This window comes from Lepidochelys olivacea (assembly GCF_965140295.1).
Source record: "Lepidochelys olivacea isolate rLepOli2 genome assembly, chromosome: 6".
NCBI lineage: Eukaryota > Metazoa > Chordata > Testudines > Cheloniidae > Lepidochelys > Lepidochelys olivacea.
This window is the reverse complement of record NC_140416.1, coordinates 100,793,692-100,814,265: the sequence shown is the minus strand read 5'-3', so window position 1 is coordinate 100,814,265 and position 20,574 is coordinate 100,793,692. Positions and strand designations below refer to the sequence as shown.

At 40.3% G+C, this 20,574-nt stretch overlaps 1 protein-coding gene across 2 annotated transcripts; it reads left to right on the top strand.

The window, feature by feature from the left end:
- Window positions 1-1,758: 1,758 nt before the first annotated feature.
- Window positions 1,759-20,283, top strand: SERPINA10 (serpin family A member 10). 2 transcript variants are annotated; one of them, XM_084630520.1, is made up of 5 exons: window positions 1,759-1,867; window positions 10,518-11,209; window positions 15,383-15,656; window positions 17,032-17,179; window positions 19,688-20,283. In XM_084630520.1, exons 2-5 carry the CDS (start codon window positions 10,540-10,542, stop codon window positions 19,877-19,879), a joined length of 1,284 nt encoding a protein of 427 aa, XP_084486646.1. In that variant the 5' UTR covers window positions 1,759-1,867; window positions 10,518-10,539; the 3' UTR covers window positions 19,880-20,283. The 2 variants fall into 2 exon arrangements, with proteins under 2 accessions (XP_084486646.1, XP_084486645.1); XM_084630519.1 differs by having other exon boundaries at window positions 10,514-11,209.
- Window positions 20,284-20,574: the final 291 nt, after the last annotated feature.

Genomic DNA, 20,574 nt, shown 5'->3' with positions numbered 1-20,574 from the left:
GCAATTGGCATTTAGAGCCCTCACCAGGCAGCCCATACCACCAGGTATTAATACCTGTCCCCAACTTCTCTAAGGGAACCCATGACCCTTACCTAGCGAGTTCTGCTCAGTTGATGGTGAGTCCCTCCAGCATAACAAAAGGCCAAGTACAGTTCCACTGTCCTTGATTCACATAATCAGGATAATAACAGTTTATTTTTCCTGCCCCAATAACAGAGAAACTGGGGCTCCTACAGCAGCTAAAGTGATCATCTGGGCAGGGTGGGTGTGCCTATGCAAATGAGATCAGCCAGTGAAGTTCTTTTCAACAACGCACCACAACCTACCTCCAGATGTCAGGACAGAGCTCATCCTGACTCTGCTTACAACTATAACTACTATTTAGTATCCAAAAAAATTACAGATTAATAGCCTTGGGAACCAAATTGCTCCAGTTATCCAAAGAACAAGCACAGCTTAATAGATTTATAGATTTAAAGGCCAGAATAATAATCTTGACCAAGATCTGTCTTTGAAACCAGGGACCTCAATTGGGAGCCACTGTAAGAATGGAACTCTCTGACTTCAGTGAGAGATTTGCATGTAGAGAGCTGCCTGTGTGAGCTCTGCCTCATAATATATACTGCATAAGACAGAAGAGAAAGGCAAAAGTCCAAAGAACACCAAACTGTACGGGCTTCCCAGCTGGGAAATAAGGATTTCAATGACACCTGCTGGCTCCATATGGACTTGAAGAATAGGAGGCTGCCTTCTGCTCCAGCTCCTGAATTTTGTATTGAATTGTATGTAGCTTAATCAAATACATTACTACGAATAAAGTAATGTGCCTTTCCACCACTCGCAGGGAAAGTGTTGTCAGATTTTAATGAGACACTTTTATCAGTTGCCAGCATAAAATTACAATGTTATTGATGTGTACAAGGCCAATTATGCTACATTAAACTATCAGGTTAAAACTGTGCATGAGATATTTCTCCCCTCTATTCTGTAATCCTAAAATCTGATTGTTAAATGTTGCTTAAAGGGCCAACTTTTGTTACATGGGCAAAACTCCAAGGCCTAAAATTTGTGGCCTATAGTAAGCACTATAATCCATTTGTGACCGTGGATTGCATATGTGAATACACACCTTTCAAAAAGAACCAATAGGCTATAATTGGTTTTAAGGCGATTTGGATAATTGTATACCTCAAGTTCTCTGAAAAACTGGAGGGGCCTATAAGCAAGATATAAACAGAGCCACTAAGAAGTCTGTACCCAGCAGTTGAGAAGACTAAAAATGCCTTTTGAGTGGAAGAAACAGCATCCCCCTTACAGCTGATTAACTGGTTGGATACATTCCAGAGATTATATTAAAAACAGTTTTATGGATGTTTGTGTGTTTTAGTTTAGATGCTATGGGTCTATTTTACAGGTACTTTTCATATTAACATTTTAGGGAGAAAAGCTTAGATCCTTACAATCATCTTGGATATCTGTTGCATAACTCCCTTCTACTCGTACGGTTTGTTTCCTCAGCACTTTTTAAATTCCACTCTAGTCTTAAATCAGGCCAAACTCCCATAGCCTGAATAAGACAAAGATCAGGTCCCAAGATAAACTATCAAATCTGTTAATTTGAGAGTGCAATAGTATTGTCATTATTTTATTTCTTTTCGATCAATAAGATGTTTACTGGAACATGGCCCTCCACTTATAGGACACTCATCTTTCACTGTGTACCAGCAGTTAATATATAACCTACAAAATCAGAGCATTACACTTTGGAATACCTACTATTTGCTGATGACCTTCATCACTGGACAATCATTTAACTTTGTTTTAAGTATAGTTGATTGAGAAAAGTAACAGACGAGCTGCCTTGTTGGTAAGATGGAACTCTTTAAACTGAGAATTTTAAATATCTATGGGGGGTGGGAGGGAAGAGGAGGGTAATTATATCTGCATGTTCTTAACATGGTGCAGTGTTTCAAGCAGGAGTAGATTTTACTTGTATATTGAAATTTTATTTTAATTTAAAATGCTATAATGTTTTCAAGGGGAAACCTTTTAGTATGAGCAAAAAGCAAGAAATCTCCTTCTGTAGATATGTTGCTACTACAAATCATCCTAAAACAAAGTTGATACCAAATTTTTCCTGCTTTAACAGTTAATAATTTTAACGAAATGTGTTTTCTGTTCTGCAGTGTTAAAAACAGATCTTTGGGAATCCAAAACAATGTTTGAACTTGACATTCTGTACAAATGCAAGCCTTTGCTTTTACAATTTAGACAACAAATACATGATTGTTTCCAAAGCTTCTTCCACTAGTTTCATATATTTTCTTTGCCGTTCAAAAGCTTTGTTTATCAGATGATTATTGATGTTGAACAGCAAAACTTTTGTAATGATATGTCTAAAATGAATTGCTCATCATCCCAAACTAGCAATAGACTATTGTCCAACTGTGTGCTCTTTGGCAATGTTCCCAAGTCAGCGGGAATTTTGCTTTTTTGAGGTCTAGAGAGTCTTTCCCTTCACTTCAGTAGGTTTTGGATCAGGCCCTAAGTAAGAATTTCACCCTTTGGTTCCCTGCCAAGTGCTGAATCTGGAATAACATCACAGACTCTTCAAATAATGCAGGGAGTGCTGGGTGCATTTTTATCAGCTACCTTATCTCAGAGCAATTAAAAAGTCTAGACACTGCTGAGGAGGAAAAGAGAAGCTGGTTCTCCACTATGTTTATTAAACATTTGGGCCTGATCCTGTCGCTATTGATGTCAGTGGGATTGTTGGCATTGACTTGTGTGAAAACAGGATCAATCCCTCTAATTATGTATTTTATAAAAGGCAGATCTTGCCAACCCCTCAGTTGCAGAAGGCCCTGCCTATCACAGAAATGATGTAAGATGCCAGGATTCATCTGGTGTAGGGGGAACAGGATACCAGGAGTGGATGGATGGAGAGCATACCCCAAACCTATCATAAAGTCTAATTCCATAGGGGCCCCTATCTTTGTTGCAATGGAGGGGGCGGAGGTTGGCAGACTCTAGGAAAGGAGGGATAGCTGAGTGGTTTCAGCATTAGCCTGCTAAACCCAGGGTTGTGAGTTCAATCCTTGAGGGGGCCATTTAGGGATCAGGGCAAAAATTGGGGATTGGTCCTGTTTTCAGCAGGGGGTTGGACTAGATGACCTTCTGATGTCCCTTCCAACCCTGATATTCTAAGGTCAGTCATCGTGTTCCTCCCTATCTAAGGGGTGCATTGCAGGTGCAGAGGCTGCTGCAGCTCTTTGTAACTACAGTAGTGGCCAAGGAGCACCACAGAGAGCTGGAAGAGAATTGTTTTCAAGCCTTGCAAAATTTGTCAGTGTGCAGTTTGGCTTCGTGGGCTTTGCATAGATGCCCTTGCTAATGTAAAGAATAATGTAGGACCAAACAATTGCAGGGAGAGTGATGTGAAATTTCAGGTTTCAGAGTAACAGCCGTGTTAGTCTGTATTCGCAAAAAGAAAAGGAGAACTTGTGGCACCTTAGAGACTAACCAATTTATTTGAGCATAAGCTTTCGTGAGCTACAGCTCACTTCATCGGATGCATACTGTGGAAAGTGTACAAGATCTTATTATATACACACAAAGCATGAAAAAATACCTCCTCCCACCCCACTCTCCTGCTGGTAATAGCTTATCTAAAGTGATCACTCTCCTTACAATGTGTATGATAATCAAGGTGGGCCATTTCCAGCACAAATCCAGGGTTTAACAAGAACGTCGGGGGAGGGGGGTAGGAAAAAACAAGGGGAAATAGGCTACCTTGCATAATGACTAAGCCACTCCCAGTCTCTATTCAAGCCTAAATTAATTGTATCCAATTTGCAAATGAATTCCAATTCAGCAGTTTCTCACTGGAGTCTGGATTTGAAGTTTTTTTGTTGTAAAATAGCGACTTTCATGTCTGTAATCGCGTGACCAGAGAGATTGAAGTGTTCTCCGACTGGTTTATGAATGTTATAATTCTTGACATCGGATTTGTGTCCATTTACTCTTTTACGTAGAGATTGTCCAGTTTGATCAATGTACATGGTAGAGGGGCATTGCTGGCACATGATGGCATATATCACATTGGTGGATGTGCAGGTGAATGAGCCTCTGATAGTGTGGCTGATGTTATTAGGTCCTGTGATGGTGTCCCCTGAATAGATATGTGGGCACAGTTGGCAACAGGCTTTGTTGCAAGGATAGCTTCCTGGGTTAGTGCTTCTGTTGTGTGGTATGTGGTTGCTGGTGAGTATTTGCTTCAGGTTGGGGGGCTGTCTGTAGGCAAGGACTGGCCTGTCTCCCAAGATTTGTGAGAGTGTTGGGTCATCCTTCAGGATAGGTTGTAGATCCTTAATAATGAGTTGGAGGGTTTTAGTTGGGGGCTGAAGGTGACGGCTAGTGGCGTTCTGTTATTTTCTTTGTTAGGCCTGTCCTGTAGTAGGTGACTTCTGGGAACTCTTCTGGCTCTATTAATCTGTTTCTTCACTTCCACAGGTGGGTACTGTAGTTGTAAGAATGCTTGATAGAGATCTTGTAGGTGTCTGTCTCTGTCTGAGGGGTCGGAGCAAATGCTGTTGTATCACAGAGCTTGCCTGTAGACGATGGATCGTGTGGTGTCGTCAGGGTGAAAGCTGGAGGCATGTAGGTAGGAATAGCGGTCAGTAGGTTTCCGGTATAGGGTGGTGTTTATGTGACCATCGTTTATTAGCACTGTAGTGTCCAGGAAGTGGATCTGTTGTGTGGACTGGACCAGGCTGAGGTTGATGGTGGGATGGAAATTGTTGAAATCATGGTGGAATTCCTCAAGGGCTTCTTTTCCATGGGTTCAGATGATGAAGATGTCATCAATATAGCGCAAGTAGAGTAGGGGTGTTAGGGGACGAGAGCTGAGGAAGCGTTGTTCTAAATCAGCCATAAAAATGTTGGCATACTGTGTGGCCATGTGGGTACCCATAGCAGTGCCGCTGATCTGAAGGTATACATTGTCCCCAAATGTAAAACAGTTATGGGTAAGGACAAAGTCACAAAGTTCAGCCACCAGGTTAGCCGTGACATTATCGGGGATAGTGTTCTTGACGGCTTGTAGTCCATCTTTGTGTGGAATGTTGGTGTAGAGGGCTTCTACATCCATAGTGGCCAGGATGGTGTTATCAGGAAGATCACCGATGGATTGTAGTTTCCTCAGAAAGTCAGTGGTGTCTCGAAGGTAGCTGGAAGTGCTGGTAGCGTAGGGCCTGAGGAGGGAGTCTACATAGCCAGATAATTCTGCTGTCAGGGTGCCAATGCCTGAGATGATGGGGCGCCCAGGATTTCCAGGTTTATGGAGCTTGGGTAGTAAGATGAGTGATAGAAAGTTTCTCAAGAGAAACTAAGGCCATGCCATACTCAGGAGGTTTGGTTTACCAGGAATTCAAGTAACCTTTTAGTGCGATGGATCCCCCCAGCCACACACTTCTTACTTGACCTTTGGCTGCAGAGTCTTCAAACTACAAATGGAGCTGGAGACTCAGGAAATGTAGCTCAAGTTTTAGGCTTGTATCAAAACCAAGTTTTGCCCGATTTTCAGTTTCAACATTAAACTTCCATCCAACTATTTGTACCCTAGATGGAGATTTATTTTTGGTCTGAAGATGACTGATCAGAATACATTCATCCTGTATCGATAGTGCATCTAACCTCCTCATAAAATTTTCCCCCGTGCAGAGGGCCTGCACAAGGATTACATGAGATTTAAGTTGTGCAGAGGGTCTTGAGAAGACGTGTTAGAACAGAATGAATTTCACCCTAATCACTTAACTCAAATGATAGAAGTAATGTGATCACTTCAGCTAATTATATTAACTATAAATGACAATCTGCCAACAATTAAGGTATATTAGAGCTCCAGAGAACACATGAAAAGCAAAATCTGAGCCCAAGTACTATGTATGGGTCACAGATACAATAAATGCTTATTTTAAAGATGAAGTTAAAAGGTATGCTCTACAGCCTGATCCGTTGATAGTACTGTGCATAGCCATTTATGGAAACAGACTCTATTCTAGGATTAGGGTTCCTGCTCCTTGGACAAGTAAGAAGGGTAAGTGCCGTGGAGCTAGCATATTCTACCCAGACAGGATGTGGGGGTCACAATGCAGCCCCCTGTTGGGCAATCCACAAATTGCATTGGTGGGTTTTTGAGGGCCCCATGATGAACTTTACCTGGGGAATAAGGAAGATGCTGCAGTGCAGTGCCTGTGTGAGAAGAAAGGGAGGATGTGAATTCAAGAGTCATACTCCTCCCTGCTCCACTCCTACAAAGTTCAGTCTCATGACTATTAGCAAGAGCTGATCTCAACTGTTGGGATGGTGCAGAGGGAAAGCAGCAGTCTCCAAGACAGTCCAATCTAACTTATGAGAGGGGTTTCATATTTTATATATTTGGGATTCTAGTAATGTTTAAAAAGGATAAAATGGCAGGAGCTTTCATGACCCACACCTAGTGCAGCTTTAGTTAGTGTGTGATGGGCATCGGGAATTCCACTGGGAGTTCAGATACAGTTAAAATAAATATAAAATTGGTGAAAATGGTTTTAAGTTGTATATTTTTAATATTTTACATATTTTACATGTGATTAAGAAGATGCATCACATTCAACTATTTCATTGTCTCTTGATTCATTCATTATAGCCCATCTGGGCTGTCATCTTGTACAGAATGTAACTCACTATTTCAATAGAGAATTAACTGCCTGACTGCCAAACGTGTGCTGTTACTTTGTGCCCAGATGTCTTACTGCTCACATGAAAGTGCCTGTTCAGGGCTCATAGCCACAGACAATTACACTTCTTGATGTAGGCAATCATGAGGGATTTTTATATGAAATCATAAAAATATAGAACTAGAAGGTACCTCAAGAGGTCACCTAGTCTATCACATATTTCTTTGGCCATATGACAAATAGCAAGCTATACAATTACCATACTCTGGTGTTAGAGTTCAGATATCCCTTAACAACAAAACATCTTTTGAGACTGTTCTTTCCATCTAGTTAACTAAAAGCCTACTATTTTAATGATGGCTCATTTAACAGAATCAATCTTTTCATACCTCTTCTTCATTCTTATAATCACTCTTATACAAAGAGAATGGGTGCAGAATGAAATTTCAAATGGCACCAGATCATTTTTCTTTCTAGCTATCCTAACAGAACTCCCTTCTAATCTGGGTGGGATTTCCTATCTGAAAATAAGCAAATTCAAAATATTGTATTAAAGTGATATTCTATCCTATATTGTATGGCAAGCAATTCACACATTGCTTTTAAATTTGCTCTGGTTATTTTGTATGTTCAGTGTCTTGGATTTAAATTCACAAATGGCAGTTCCACATGTAGATGGAAAAGTTACGCATCTATGCGATTTATATAAGCAACTTCCATTTTCACATGCAAATTTTGGATTTTGCATGAGCAAATTTAGATGTTAATTTGGGGCAATAAGAAAGTTAAATTTTCAAAAAGGCAAGGTTTTACAGAACATGCCTCTGCATGAATGTTGCTTAGATATCACTGCTTGTGATAGAGAATAATAATATTCCAAACATAGTATAAGTGTCTCACCCTCAGTCCATTCACAAGCCCACTTCAGCATTCACCGGATCTTACAAAACAATATTTGATAAGTAAAAGAATCAGAGGTAATACTAAACATGGCCTGGGCACCACTCTGGCTGTAAGAATAAATAATCCATACCAGACAAATGGAAAGTGAAAGGGAATGACGAATTTCCTTAACTGTTTTCAATGGTATTGGATTCTCAGTCCAGGGTCTTACAACCTCATCATAGCTCAGTAGTCAGAAATAGTAACATGAAAATTAAGAGGGTGCAGTCTTGTTTTCAAGGCTAGAAGGAAGTAATATGTCCCACCTTCCCTATTCAATAGGAACGTCAGCAAAATGTACTATGTCTAAGTCATTCTTCTGAGCAGTCCGCTTACTCCAAGGCTCACAATTGTACACTCCTTCATGTTTGTAGGACTAGTTCATCTATTGCTTTTACACAAATCCATGAACATAAGAGCAATCTTGTTCCGCAATGGTGGAGCTGCTGTTAAAGGTGAACCACATCTGAAGTTCACAAGCAGCCTATTCAACTATTAGAAAGACATCGAGCTACCTCACTCTTGCCAAGAAAGCATTTGAATCCCTGCTGTCCACCAGCATAGGTGCTCAATATTCAGAGTGACTATTCAACAAGGGAGGAGGCATTATTACAGACATCATGAAAATCTGGAGTACTTGTCATTTCCCCTCCTCACTGTGGGGTTTTCCTAGGGCAGAGCCATTCCACCACACAGTCAGTACTCACAGCTGGAAAGAGTACACTTACTTAACAAAATAGCAGACGTTGGTTCCATGGTAACAATAAGTTCTCTATTATCCTCCAGATGGATGTAGGGGATGTGTGTCTGGAAGGGTCATTCATATTTAATTCCTTCTTGTGCTATTGCCATCCTGTTTCTAAAACAAAAGATTTCATTTTCACAAGCTTGCACAGCTGAATTAAAAAGTAAGAGGCCTGCGTGTGATCCTCCTCTGCCTTATACCAGTCTTTCACAATCATCATTCCTGTGGCTTCAGTAAAGTTACACCTAGTTTACACGGGTGTAAACAATCAGAGGAAAATCAGGCCCAGGACCACTGGTCTTTTCAAAAATTATTATTCACGTTTTGCTTTTCTCCTATCTGAAAGTTTCTGTGTAATTGGAAAAACACACTTACATGTTGTCAAGGTTCCTCCCCCACTCTGAACTCTAGGGTACAGATGTGGGGACCTGCATGAAAAACCTCCTAAGCTTATCTTTACCAGCTTAGGTCAAAACTTCCCCAAGGTACAAAATATTACACCCGTTATCCTTGGACTGGCCGCTACCACCACCAAACTAATACTGGTTACTGGGGAAGAGCTGTTTGGACGCGTCCTTCCCCCCAAAATACTTCCCAAAACCTTGCACCCCACTTCCTGGACAAGGTTTGGTAAAAAGCCTCACCAATTTGCCTAGGTGACTACAGACCCAGACCCTTGGATCTTAAGAACAATGAACAATCCTCCCAACACTTGCACCCCCCCTTTCCTGGGAAATGTTGGATAAAAAGCCTCACCAATTTGCATAGGTGACCACAGACCCAAACCCTTGGATCTGAGAACAATGAAAAAGCATTCAGTGTTTTACAAGAAGACTTTTAATAAAAAATAGAAGTAAATAGAATTAAAGAAATCCCCCCTGTAAAATCAGGATGGTAGATATCTTACAGGGTAATTAGATTCAAAAACATAGAGAACCCCTCTAGGCAAAACCTTAAGTTACAAAAAAGATACACAGACAGAAATAGTTATTCTATTCAGCACAATTCTTTTCTCAGCCATTTAAAGAAATCATAATCTAACACATACCTAGCTAGATTACTTACTAAAAGTTCTAAGACTCCATTCCTGTTCTGTCCCTGGGCAAGACGACTACAGACAGACACAGACCCTTTGTTTCTCTCCCTCCTCCCAGCTTTTGAAAGTATCTTGTCTCCTCATTGGTCATTTTGGTCAGGTGCCAGCGAGGTTACCTTTAGCTTCTTAACCCTTTACAGGTGAGAGGAGCTTTCCCCTGGCCAGGAGGGATTTCAAAGGGGTTTACCCTTCCCTTTATATTTATGACACATGTCATTCAGGCTAATTTTCCCTAGAAAAGAAGGTCCAAGTTATTCACAAAACCTCTAGTAATTTTTAAAAGGATTCTCAAGCAATTTGAAATGTAAAACTTTTGAATTCTCCCAATCATGTTTTTTTAAAGTATGGTCAACTCTCAGAGTTTCTGATGTATGGGACTCAGAACTAGTGGTTACAGTTTGACTTTTTTAGTATACATTGTGCAGAAACTCAATGCTGATATTTTTATACATACTGCACATTATACACACTAGCCCTTTAATGGTCAACAAGGTATTTCTCTCGCTTTCTACATTTGTATTTATTACATTAAAAATGGGTTGTTCTCATTGACTTCAGGTGGAGATGAATGGGCTAAGCACTTTTGAAAATCAGACCCTTGATCTCAAATTGGTGCCTCATCTGAAAATTTGACCTATTTTTTTAAGACAGGCTTCAGTTTAACATAGGAAGATTAGTGAGGGACTTTCATCATGAACTGTAGGTAGCATATGAAGTGAGCCCCTTGCTAAAGGTCATGACATCTCTTTTGCACCCATTTTGAAAGAATGGATACTTCTCTCTTCCATTACTTTCACTTTGACTTTTGATTTGGGTATTGGCCATTCAAACTTTACATTGGTGTGTAACTTGTGGGGGAGGGGTTGGTGAGAATTACATGGTAGAAGGAACTTCAAACCATTTGGCTATCTCCATGACCTCTTTATTTGGAACCCAGAAGCAAGGTATTTTCAATTTAAAAAAAGAAAAATTGTCATTGACTTTGTTGTTTCTTTTCACTTTCTTGACAAGAAAGAAGCTCACTGCTGGACTCCAAAATGAAAGCAGGGATTTGCCTTCTTCTCTTATGTGAAATGTGCACTGAATTAAGCACATCTCTTGGCAAGAATGGAAATCAAAAGAAAGATAAAGAGGAGAGTCTCTTGCAGAATCTTGAGACCGCAGAGCCATTTGAAGAGCAAGTCCCTCTAGAGTTCACTCTTTACAACCTCACTGAAAAGAACATGAATTTTGGATTCAATCTCTACAGGAAAATAGCACTGAAGCATGACAATAACGTGTTTTTCTCCCCGCTCTCTATGTCATTTGTGATGGCTGTCTTCATGCTCGCGGCTAAAGGGGAAACCTACAAGCAAATCGTTCAGGGTACAAACCTCCATCTTTTGCAGGGCAAACAGAATTTTCATCAGTTGCCAACTTTGTTTAAACAATTGAAAGATAACATCACAGAGAATGAAGAGCTTGTTCTGCAGAGAGGTAGTTTGTCTTTTGTTCAAAAGAACTTCAGACTGAAGGAGCCTTTCCTTAATCTATCCAAGCAGTACTTTGATATGGAATTCTTAAATGTGGATTTTCACAACTCCACCCATGCAAAAAATATCATAAATCAGAATATTAACAAGAAGACCAAAGGAAAAATCCCAAAGCTTTTTGAAGAATTTGACCAGCATGCTAAACTGGTTCTCGTGGATTACATTCTCTTTAAAGGTAACGATTGATTTTATACTGTAATATCATCATTTATAAAAAGACAACAGGCAAGACTCTGATCTCAGTTACTTTAGTGCAGCTCCAGAAAAACTCCACTGGGATCAACGTTGCTACTCTAGATTTGCAACTGAGCTCGGGATACGGTGCTGAACGTTTGTGCATCAGGCAAGTCAGGTAAACCTGCCAGTGCTACTGAGTCCACTGCAAACTGGATCTGTACATATGTGAGATACCCATTATAATTGAGTCAGTAATTCAAATACAATGATAGTGGCTAGGGGCTTCTCCTTTGGGGAAAAGCATTTTCAAAGATACAGTATTTCCCCATGGTCCCCCATTAGATTTCCTTTTTTAAATTAATTTTTTAAAACCGTAAACGATTTTAGTGGTACTGAAAAGGGCCTTGAATGCTGCAGACCTCCATCCTCAGAACAGCTAGAACACAGACAGAGGCAGTGAAACTTCCTCTCAGCACCATATTAACTTGTCTTAACCCTTTTCTGAAGGGTTCATCTTGAGGGCCGAGAAGGTTGTTCAATTTCCCTTGAATCCCTGGGCTCCCTGCTAATAAGCCATTATTGCGGTGCCCATTGTAATGATAGCTGTAACATGGGCATATGTACTCTAGACACTGGGCTGAGGGCACCAATTCATTTCTCATAGAGTGCATTGGTCAAGGCAACACAGAGTTTCCCCATTTCATACAAGAGTCTCTTTGATCAGGGAAAAGAACCACACCTAACCCACGAGAGGACCTTCCATGTATTGATCTGGTGCAACCAAAAGAAGTTATCAGAATCTGGAAGGCCCTTAGCTTGGCAGGAGAGGTGCAATCAAACTAGGAAAAATAAGCACAGCATGCCAAAGTTTATTTGCTAGGGCCACGTAGCAGCCCCAACTAGGCTGAGGAGAAGCAGACTCTTCAGAGACTTCCTACCCCCCGTAATGAGCCTGTCACACAACTGCCTGTCACACAACAAGGCTCCCTGATTACACAGCAAATTAGCTGTCCCAGGACCGGAGTTCAGCTCTTTTCTTTCAGTTTCACATAGCCAAAGGAGGCCAGCCTGGGCCCAGAGGCCCCAGCTGGAGTTTCCCCTAGAGCAACCAGTGATTTTTCAGTCCACCTTCAGGTCCCTGAAGTCATCGAGTCCTCTTAGGGATGAAACTCCGATGGGAAACGTTATGATGGTGAGGATTCTGCAGGTCACGGGTATGCAGAGCTATCACACGATAAACTTTGGTCACTGCGAACCGGGGTCAGATCTGGAGCAGTAACTTCAACCTCTCCAGAATTCCCAGGCGTGCTGAAATATTACCTTTAACATTAAAATGCTGCAACCTGGCACATTTATAAGGGTGCATTTTATTGCAGTGTTTTCCCCAATAATGCTCCCCCAGGTCCTTTGAATGAGTGATGGGCAGGGTATACATTAAAAATTTCCAATTCAAGACATTGTACTACTTGAAAAAGCTAAAATAATCCAAATAAGATTGTCCCTGGTGCCCGGAATATGCGTGAGAGAAGAGGAAGGATGAGTTTCCAGTTAAATAGCAGAACTAGACAAAACAAGGGGTTAGATTCTTGTCTAGGTCAAGGAGCACACAGCAATTATCTAATGCATCTCCACCACACACGGTGATTCTCTGCTGATGAACAGCTGGTGTAGAAGCTCCTGTGTCCCTCCCCCTGCAGTCAGTAGTCTCTGACTTCTAGTTGAGAAGGACCAGACTTTTCAAAGGAGGCCCCATGTAGCAAAAATAGTGACTGTCCACTCCCCTCAATCAGAGGGGAAGGGTGCCAGAAAAAGTTGGGTCAACTGATCAGGACAAAAGACAAGAGTGCAGGGACAAGAGTAGGGTAAAGGGGGAGCAGAGAATCCCAGACCATGCCCACTGCTCCAAGAAGAGATCAAGGAAAACACTGCCTAGGTGCATGCTTAAGTGAGGGAAGAAAAATGGCTCCACAGTGTGGTTTCCTTCCTCCTTGACATATAAATAGCCAGTTGGGACAATGCAAAGGGGAGGTTTCTGGGTTTAGTGGGGCCTTGGATCTGGTGCTGATTTCAGTGACACAGACAGAGAAAAGGAGATGTGGCCAGGATAATGTCTCTATGCTGTCCCAATCCGCAGGAGTAGTTTCAGCCCCTTGGGGCCAGGAGAAACCATTTAACTCTGACTTGGGCTGGTGCCCATGGTCCCAGGATCATGAGAGTGAATGAAAAGCCTCTGGCTCAGTGTACAACTCTCTCGTGAGGACAGCAGCATACAGAGAGTTCTCTCCTTTTGAAGAAAGAAAACAGATGCAAACTTAAAAGTAAAACAAAACAAAGAGGACCGAGCAGAATGCTCCATGGTGGAAGTTCAGAGATTTTTGCTGTCTGGTATGGGGGCTCATCTCACAATAGCTCAGAGCAAGGCATATTTTCCTTGAGATGGGGGAACAGCTGAGCAGCAGCAGTAAAATAACCTAAAAGGAGATGCACCAAGAGTCCAATGTTATTGTACTGACAGCTTAGTAGCACTTACTGGGACATAGTCTGAGTCTGGTGTGTAATTCTGTTTCCTTTATTTGAAGAATGCTAGTTAAGATGTAATGAAGCCCACCCAAGATACAGAGATAATAAATAGATTGGCTAGGCTTACGTGTGAGTAGAGATACCCTGATAATTTACTAATGAGTGAGGTATTAAAAAACCTAGACAGAGTAACAACACTGGGACACTGAGTTTGGGGAAAAGACAGTTAGAAGACAGCCTGTTACTAAAAGAAATGCAGTGGAGAAAGCCTGAAAAAGTGCTATGATTTACAGCAAACTCCAAAAAAAGGTCAGGCTTTGACTGCTTTCTAGCAGTAGCAAATTCAGGGATGAATGCCCATGAGGGAGAACAGTTTGTCAGAAGCTCCTGTGAGTTCGTGTGGATTTGTTGGCAGAGTCCATGTCTAAGAACAGCACGCTGGATAATTTAGGCTTCAGCAGATAGCAATCAGCACCATGAATTAAATTCTTTAAGTGAATTAACCAGTGCAGAGCATGCCACATAGGTATAATATACCTATAAGGCAAGTACTGTTTACAGTAGCCAACGCTTCTACATGGACAACAAGGCTAATTCCAGGTAGAGAATAGTGTAGTAGTCTAGCCTTGAGATGACAAAAGCAGGAACATAAGAATATAAGGTTGACCATACTGGGTCAGACCAAAGGTCCATCTAGCCCAGTATCCTGTCTTCCAAAGTGGCCAATGCCAGGTGCCCCATAGGGAATGAAGTGAGCCAACCCCTGTTGCCCATAGATAATCATGACGAGCTCTGCATTTTGAAAATAAAAGATTTTGTCAAGTGTAAAGGTGAAAGAAGGTGTTTTTGGCCACCACTGCTAATTTGGAAGCCGTAAGTAGAGAGGAATCCAAATACGACTCAGATGGACAACCTCTAAAAAATCAGCCTGCAGATGCCTTCATCATTTCTGCCAATTCCCCATCAGCAATCAACCATCTTTTATCAACAGGCATCACTTGTGTTTTATCTTGACTGAACCCAACCCAGCTGGATTTCATCCAGATCCCTTTCTCTACCAGAAATTGAGACAGGAAAGAAATGGTTCTGTCTAGACTTGGTAGAAAGGAAATGCAGGCCTTAGTATCATCAACATATATGGTGTCCGTCCATAGCACTCATAAGGGAGGCAACCCACTGTTGATGCTCAATGAATGAGAATATATGGGAGGTATCACTTTAAAAAGAGAGTACTGAATAGGTGGAACAGACTTCTAGCAGAGGTGGCAGAGTCAAGTGGCATTTCTGCAAAAAATGGATGATTATATGGTATTCAATACATTAAAGGAATATTTATTAGTTTGGAGCCTGGGGGTAATTGACCACCTGGACAAAGGGACAATGTTGTTGATCATGTTCCTTCCTCTCCATCCCTCGTGAGCCTAGACCTGTTTATTTTGTGTGGTTTTGCTGTCCTGTGCTATAAAAGTTTTGAAGTATGTTTGCTAAAGATATCATAGCTGTCATCCAGCCATCCTATGCACAAAGGGTCCCAAATCCTACATGACCAGATAGCAACAGATACAATTGGATAATATTTTTAAGGACTTCAGAACTGTTACCATGAGCAAGTGTGAGTGTGAATAATTATTTTCTTTCTTTCTTTTCTAAGGCAAATGGTTGCACCCATTTAATACAAGGTTCACAGAACTGGAGACTTTCTATATAGACAAGTATAGGAACGTACAGGTGCCCATGATGTTTAAATCAGACATGGTTGCCTCAACTTTGGATAAGAATTTACAATGCATTGTGCTAAAACTTCCCTACAGAGGGAGTGCACACATGCTTATTGCCATGCCGGAAAAGGAGGGAGACTACGCTTCACTTGAAGACCACATAACAGCAGAGCTTGTGGAATCGTGGCTTAGAAACATGAAGACCAGGTATAGCTTCATACTGACATCCTGATGATACTAACATATTTCATATTTACTGAGGTAAAAGAAACCCACTTACGTGCTGGTTTCTCTGTGGAGTGGCATCCTCACAAAGGCAAGGTCTTTCTAAATCCCCCAAAACAGAACCTTTGTGCATAAGAGTGGTGTAGGGTTCTCACCTGAAGCCTTCATTTAAGACTGATTCATCCCCTCTATCCCACTAAGAAATGTACGTCTTACAGAGCACAGTCCAGCCTTTCTAAGCCCAAACATCAGGTCCTAACTGTGGTCTTCAATTTGGCACTTCCAGCTGAAATAGCATGGCTAACCACTGTGTGCAGCCTACTCATTAAGGGATTTCCTACTTGGGCAATGAAGCGTAAATACAAATATATTAAATAGGGTGAGCTATAAAAATGTAAAATAAATTAATCTCTTCATTTGAAATGTGATTCAGTAGGTGACACTCCTTCCCCTGGTTCAGTATTGAATTAATCAACGCCTCATCATAGAAGTGGGGATACTGTGCTGCAGGAAACTAGAGGTTCTGACCCCTTGTGGCCCTGACATTTTTCATAAGAGAGAAAACATTAGCCCTGCTGTCTTTCCCAAGTTGTTACACAGGGATTTACATTCTGCCTACCTAGCTTCCCCTACATTTCAATTATTCTTCACTTCCTGCCTTAAACTGTTGCATAGCATGTTGTGCACTACTAAATTTGATCCCAGAACTGGTTGCATTTCAGTATTAGTTGAAGTGACTATTATATATCTCTTGTCTGCCTCATACAAGTGAGAGACTAGGTGGGTGAGGTAATATCTTTTACTGGACAACCCCTGCAGGTGAGAGAGACAAGCTTTTGAGAGCTTCACAGAGCTCTTCTTCAGGTATCAAGTACTTGGAGGCAAACGTGGAACTCAAACTGAACTTCACTGCTACTGAAAAAGTCAGTTCGAGTCCCATGTTTACCTCCAAGTGCTTGAGACTGGAAGAAGAGCTCCATGTATCTTGAAAGCTTGTCTCTCCCACCAACAGAAGTTAGTCCGGTAAAAGATATTGCCTTAACCACCCTGTCTCTCTCATATCCTGGGAGCAATATGGCTACACCTTATGAAAAATGTCAGGGCTCTGCATCATACAAGTGAGGAGGTTTCACTATTTTTTATAGGGAACTTTTAGATCCTCTGATGAAAGGTGTAATGAAATGCAAAATATTACTGAACGACCCTTCTAATAATAATTACTGAGTATATTCTAGGATAATGAGACAAGCAAAATTCATGGAGAAAAATCAAGCCTGTGATAAGGACATTTTTCTTGTTCCAAAATTAGGACTTTGTCATTTTTTTCACTGTATTACCAGTATTTATGTTTTTACAGAAAAATGGACATTTTCTTTCCAAAGTTCAAATTAGACCAGAAATACCAGATGCATGAACTGCTTCGTATTCTGGGAATCCAAAATCTCTTCACAAAGAGGGCAGACCTGAGTCAACTCACAGATCAAAGATTTGTAAAAGTATCAAAGGTAAGACTTATAAGCTGCTTCTTGTTATTTATTTTTTGTATTATATTAGTGCCTAGAGGGCACGGCCAAGATCAGGACCTGGTTGTGTTAGGTATTGTACAAATACATCGTGGAAAATAGTTCCTGCCTCAAAGAGCTCAAAAAGGATCAGGTGACTTGCTGAAGGTCTCAGAGCAGAGCCAGGAATAGAACCCAGGACTCCTGACTGTCACTCCAGTAACAGCCATATTTTGGCTTCTCTTGCACAAAGCTGTAGGGAGAAGCAGTGGGAGAGGAAGTTCAGAGTATTGCTGGGCATCATCTTTTACAAGAAACATTTTTTCAGCAAAATGTACAGATTTGGTGACACTAAAACCTTTCACAAATTTCTGTCAATTCCACCAAATTGTTCTAGTTAAAAAAAAATCAGAAAAATATCAAAACAGTTTGCTCCATCATTTTCAAAAGAAAAGTGTTTACCGTTCAAAACTATTTTTAGTTTCGAAATTTCCTGTAATGGTACTTAAGAATCAGAAACTTTAAAAAGTGGTGAACATTTTAAAAAGGGTTCTTTAGACCCAAAACAAAATTATTTTTGGCTTTGTGCGTCACCAAATTTTCATTCTCAGGTTGACCCAAAACAGGTTTTTTCTTTGTTATTTTTTAGAATTGCTAGCAAACTGACAAGTCCATTATTCGCCCAGCTCTGGTTCAGAAACTTCCCCCACCTCTTCTGTACACCTGTGCAGAGAACCACCACAATCCAACACCATCCAGCAGTAAGAGACATGCCAAAGAGGACAAAACATGAACATGGCCCTACCCCATTCCATACCAAACAGACCACTGTGATTCTCATATGTTGCACCCTTTTAAAGAGCATAGTAGTTGCCTTGCCAAATTTATAAATGTAAAAGTATTTGAACTATGACAGCTTTGTAAGCTGACCTTAATCAGAAAGGTTATTTCATATCCCAAGAGTAAAAATACAAAAGATAAAATAGAAGATGTTTAGTTTATGGGCTATTATACCATTTAATGTGTGTAAATCAGGTTGAGAATCTGTGGCATACTCTCCCCTTGTGCAGATACCAGGAAAAATGGCATAATCCAGCATTAACTGGCTAATAATTCTATTATAAAACAATCTAATTTTAATATAATTTTAATAGCATCTGTTAACTGATTTTAAAAGCAATTTATGCACCAGCTGGCATAGGGCCATTGCAGCATTTTATTGAATGTTACCATGTGAGTTACATTAGTTCAGAAACAGATTTAGGACCCTGAACACAGTGAGCAGAGTTTGGTATTGGTGATGTTAACATCTTTAATTGTCTTTATGTCCGAGACCATAAACTAACCATGAATCTTGCAGACACAGGCTTAAGAATTGAGGAAATAGCTAGATGCATACACTATAGAAATAAAGGGGAAAGGGTCAGATCCTGCAAGATATTGAGTGTCCTTAATTCCCAGTGAGTTTTGAGGGAGTTGAGGGCTTGCAAACACCTCACAGGATTGTTTGTATGGCTGTACTCATTAGTTCTGGGTTACTGTTTGCTTCAAGGAAATCTTCTCAAGATTATAAACATATAGCAATAAGACAAGACAGGTGCAATTACATAAAGGGAGATTTAGATTCAATATTAGGAAAAACTTGCTAACTATAAGGATAGTTAAGGACTGAAACAGGTTAAAAAGGGAAGTTGTGGAATCTCTGTCATTGGCGGTTTTTGAGAACAGCTTAGACAAATACCTGTCAGGGATGGTCTAGGTATACTTAATTGTGCTTCAGCATGGAGAAATGCACTAAATGACTTCTTGATGACTTTTGATCTCCCTTTGGGTCCTGTTTCTATGATTTTATAAGCACTTTCAGAATGCACAGTATTTAACCAAGTAAAGCTTTCAATGTTTGTGACTAACTAAACTTAATCACAAACAAGCTAATTAAAGAAACAAACAACCTGAACCACTAATAGACATTTGCCTGCATATTTATTCATGAAACACAGAATGCAGGGTCAGCAGGAATAGGAAGTGAAGGCTCATTCTATACATTCTGTTAGTTAACTGAAAAACAGATTCTGTGGTCTGGCCAACCTGGGCTATGCATGGATTTGGGTTATGGGAAGGAGTGGCTAGGAAAAGTGGTTTGAAGATCAAAGGTCCAGCCTTCATTTTTTTATAAGAAAGTTACCCTGCCAAATTATGCATACAGAAATTGTATAACTGCTTCTAGAAACAGGAAGCTTCTTAGGTATCCAGGAAGCTTCTTAGGCTCTGATCCTGCAACTGATAGGGTACAGATGGACTAGGGCAGCTGTGCAGTCACACTGGAGCCAATGGGGCTTTGTGTGAGTGCAGCCATCAATTGCAAGATCAGAACCGCACTGTGACCCTCAGTCCCTTGGTCTGTATGTCAAAGGCCTGCCACTCATTAGCTGTTTGGAACTTTGATGACTGTTCTCCACATAAGGAGTCTCGTTTTTGGTGTTTATAATATTGTTCTCTTTGCATTATCAGATTATCCAAAGAGCAGTAATTGAAGTGGATGAGAAAGGAACAGAAGCAGCAGCTGTTAGTGGGTCAGAAATTACTGCATACTCAATGCCTCCTACCATTAAAGTTAACCAGCCATTCCTCTTTATGATTTACGAAGAAACTTTCAAAACATTGCTGTTCATGGGCAGAGTGGTTAATCCTACAGAACTGTGAATGAAGACAATAGTTTCTAGTCTATCTCCAGGATATTCCAAGTTTTATTTTTATTTTCTTAAAACTATTACATTGAATTAGTTAGAACTGAAAACTAGCTAGATATGAAAACAGATTCATTTCACATCTCAAATCAGCAGCATGTCCTACTAAATTATTTTTGTTAATGCCCAAGTGGCAAGATTATCTAGCTCAGGCAATAACTGTGACAAAATAGAGATTTATTCAAAAGATGCATGTTATTTTATGTATTTCCTAAACTACTCCTTCTGACAGCCATCTAACAGTAGGCTTAAGATTACTGATTGTATACTATAAAAATCAGTTCAAATATTTTATTCTGTGATCTAAACTAGATATTTCTGTATATGTGCAAATTCAATAAAATGTTTGAGTTAAAAGACGCTAATTTCTGTTTAATTTTGTGTTTAATTCCCCATTGTATAACAGATCCACCATTCTGCACATTTCACATTCACAGAAAAAATAGTTTCTTACAGAAAAATCATCAAAATGTAAACAAAAAATTTAAAGTGTATTTTAAAAATACTGACAATATTTACTTGTGGTCCAATAGGCTATACTATCAACTCCAAAATAACGTCTTGTAGAGCTACCATCATTAAAGGTTTCAAAAGCACGAAATTGAAAGTCCCAAATTCAACATTTTAATGATAGAATTCAGATATATTTCA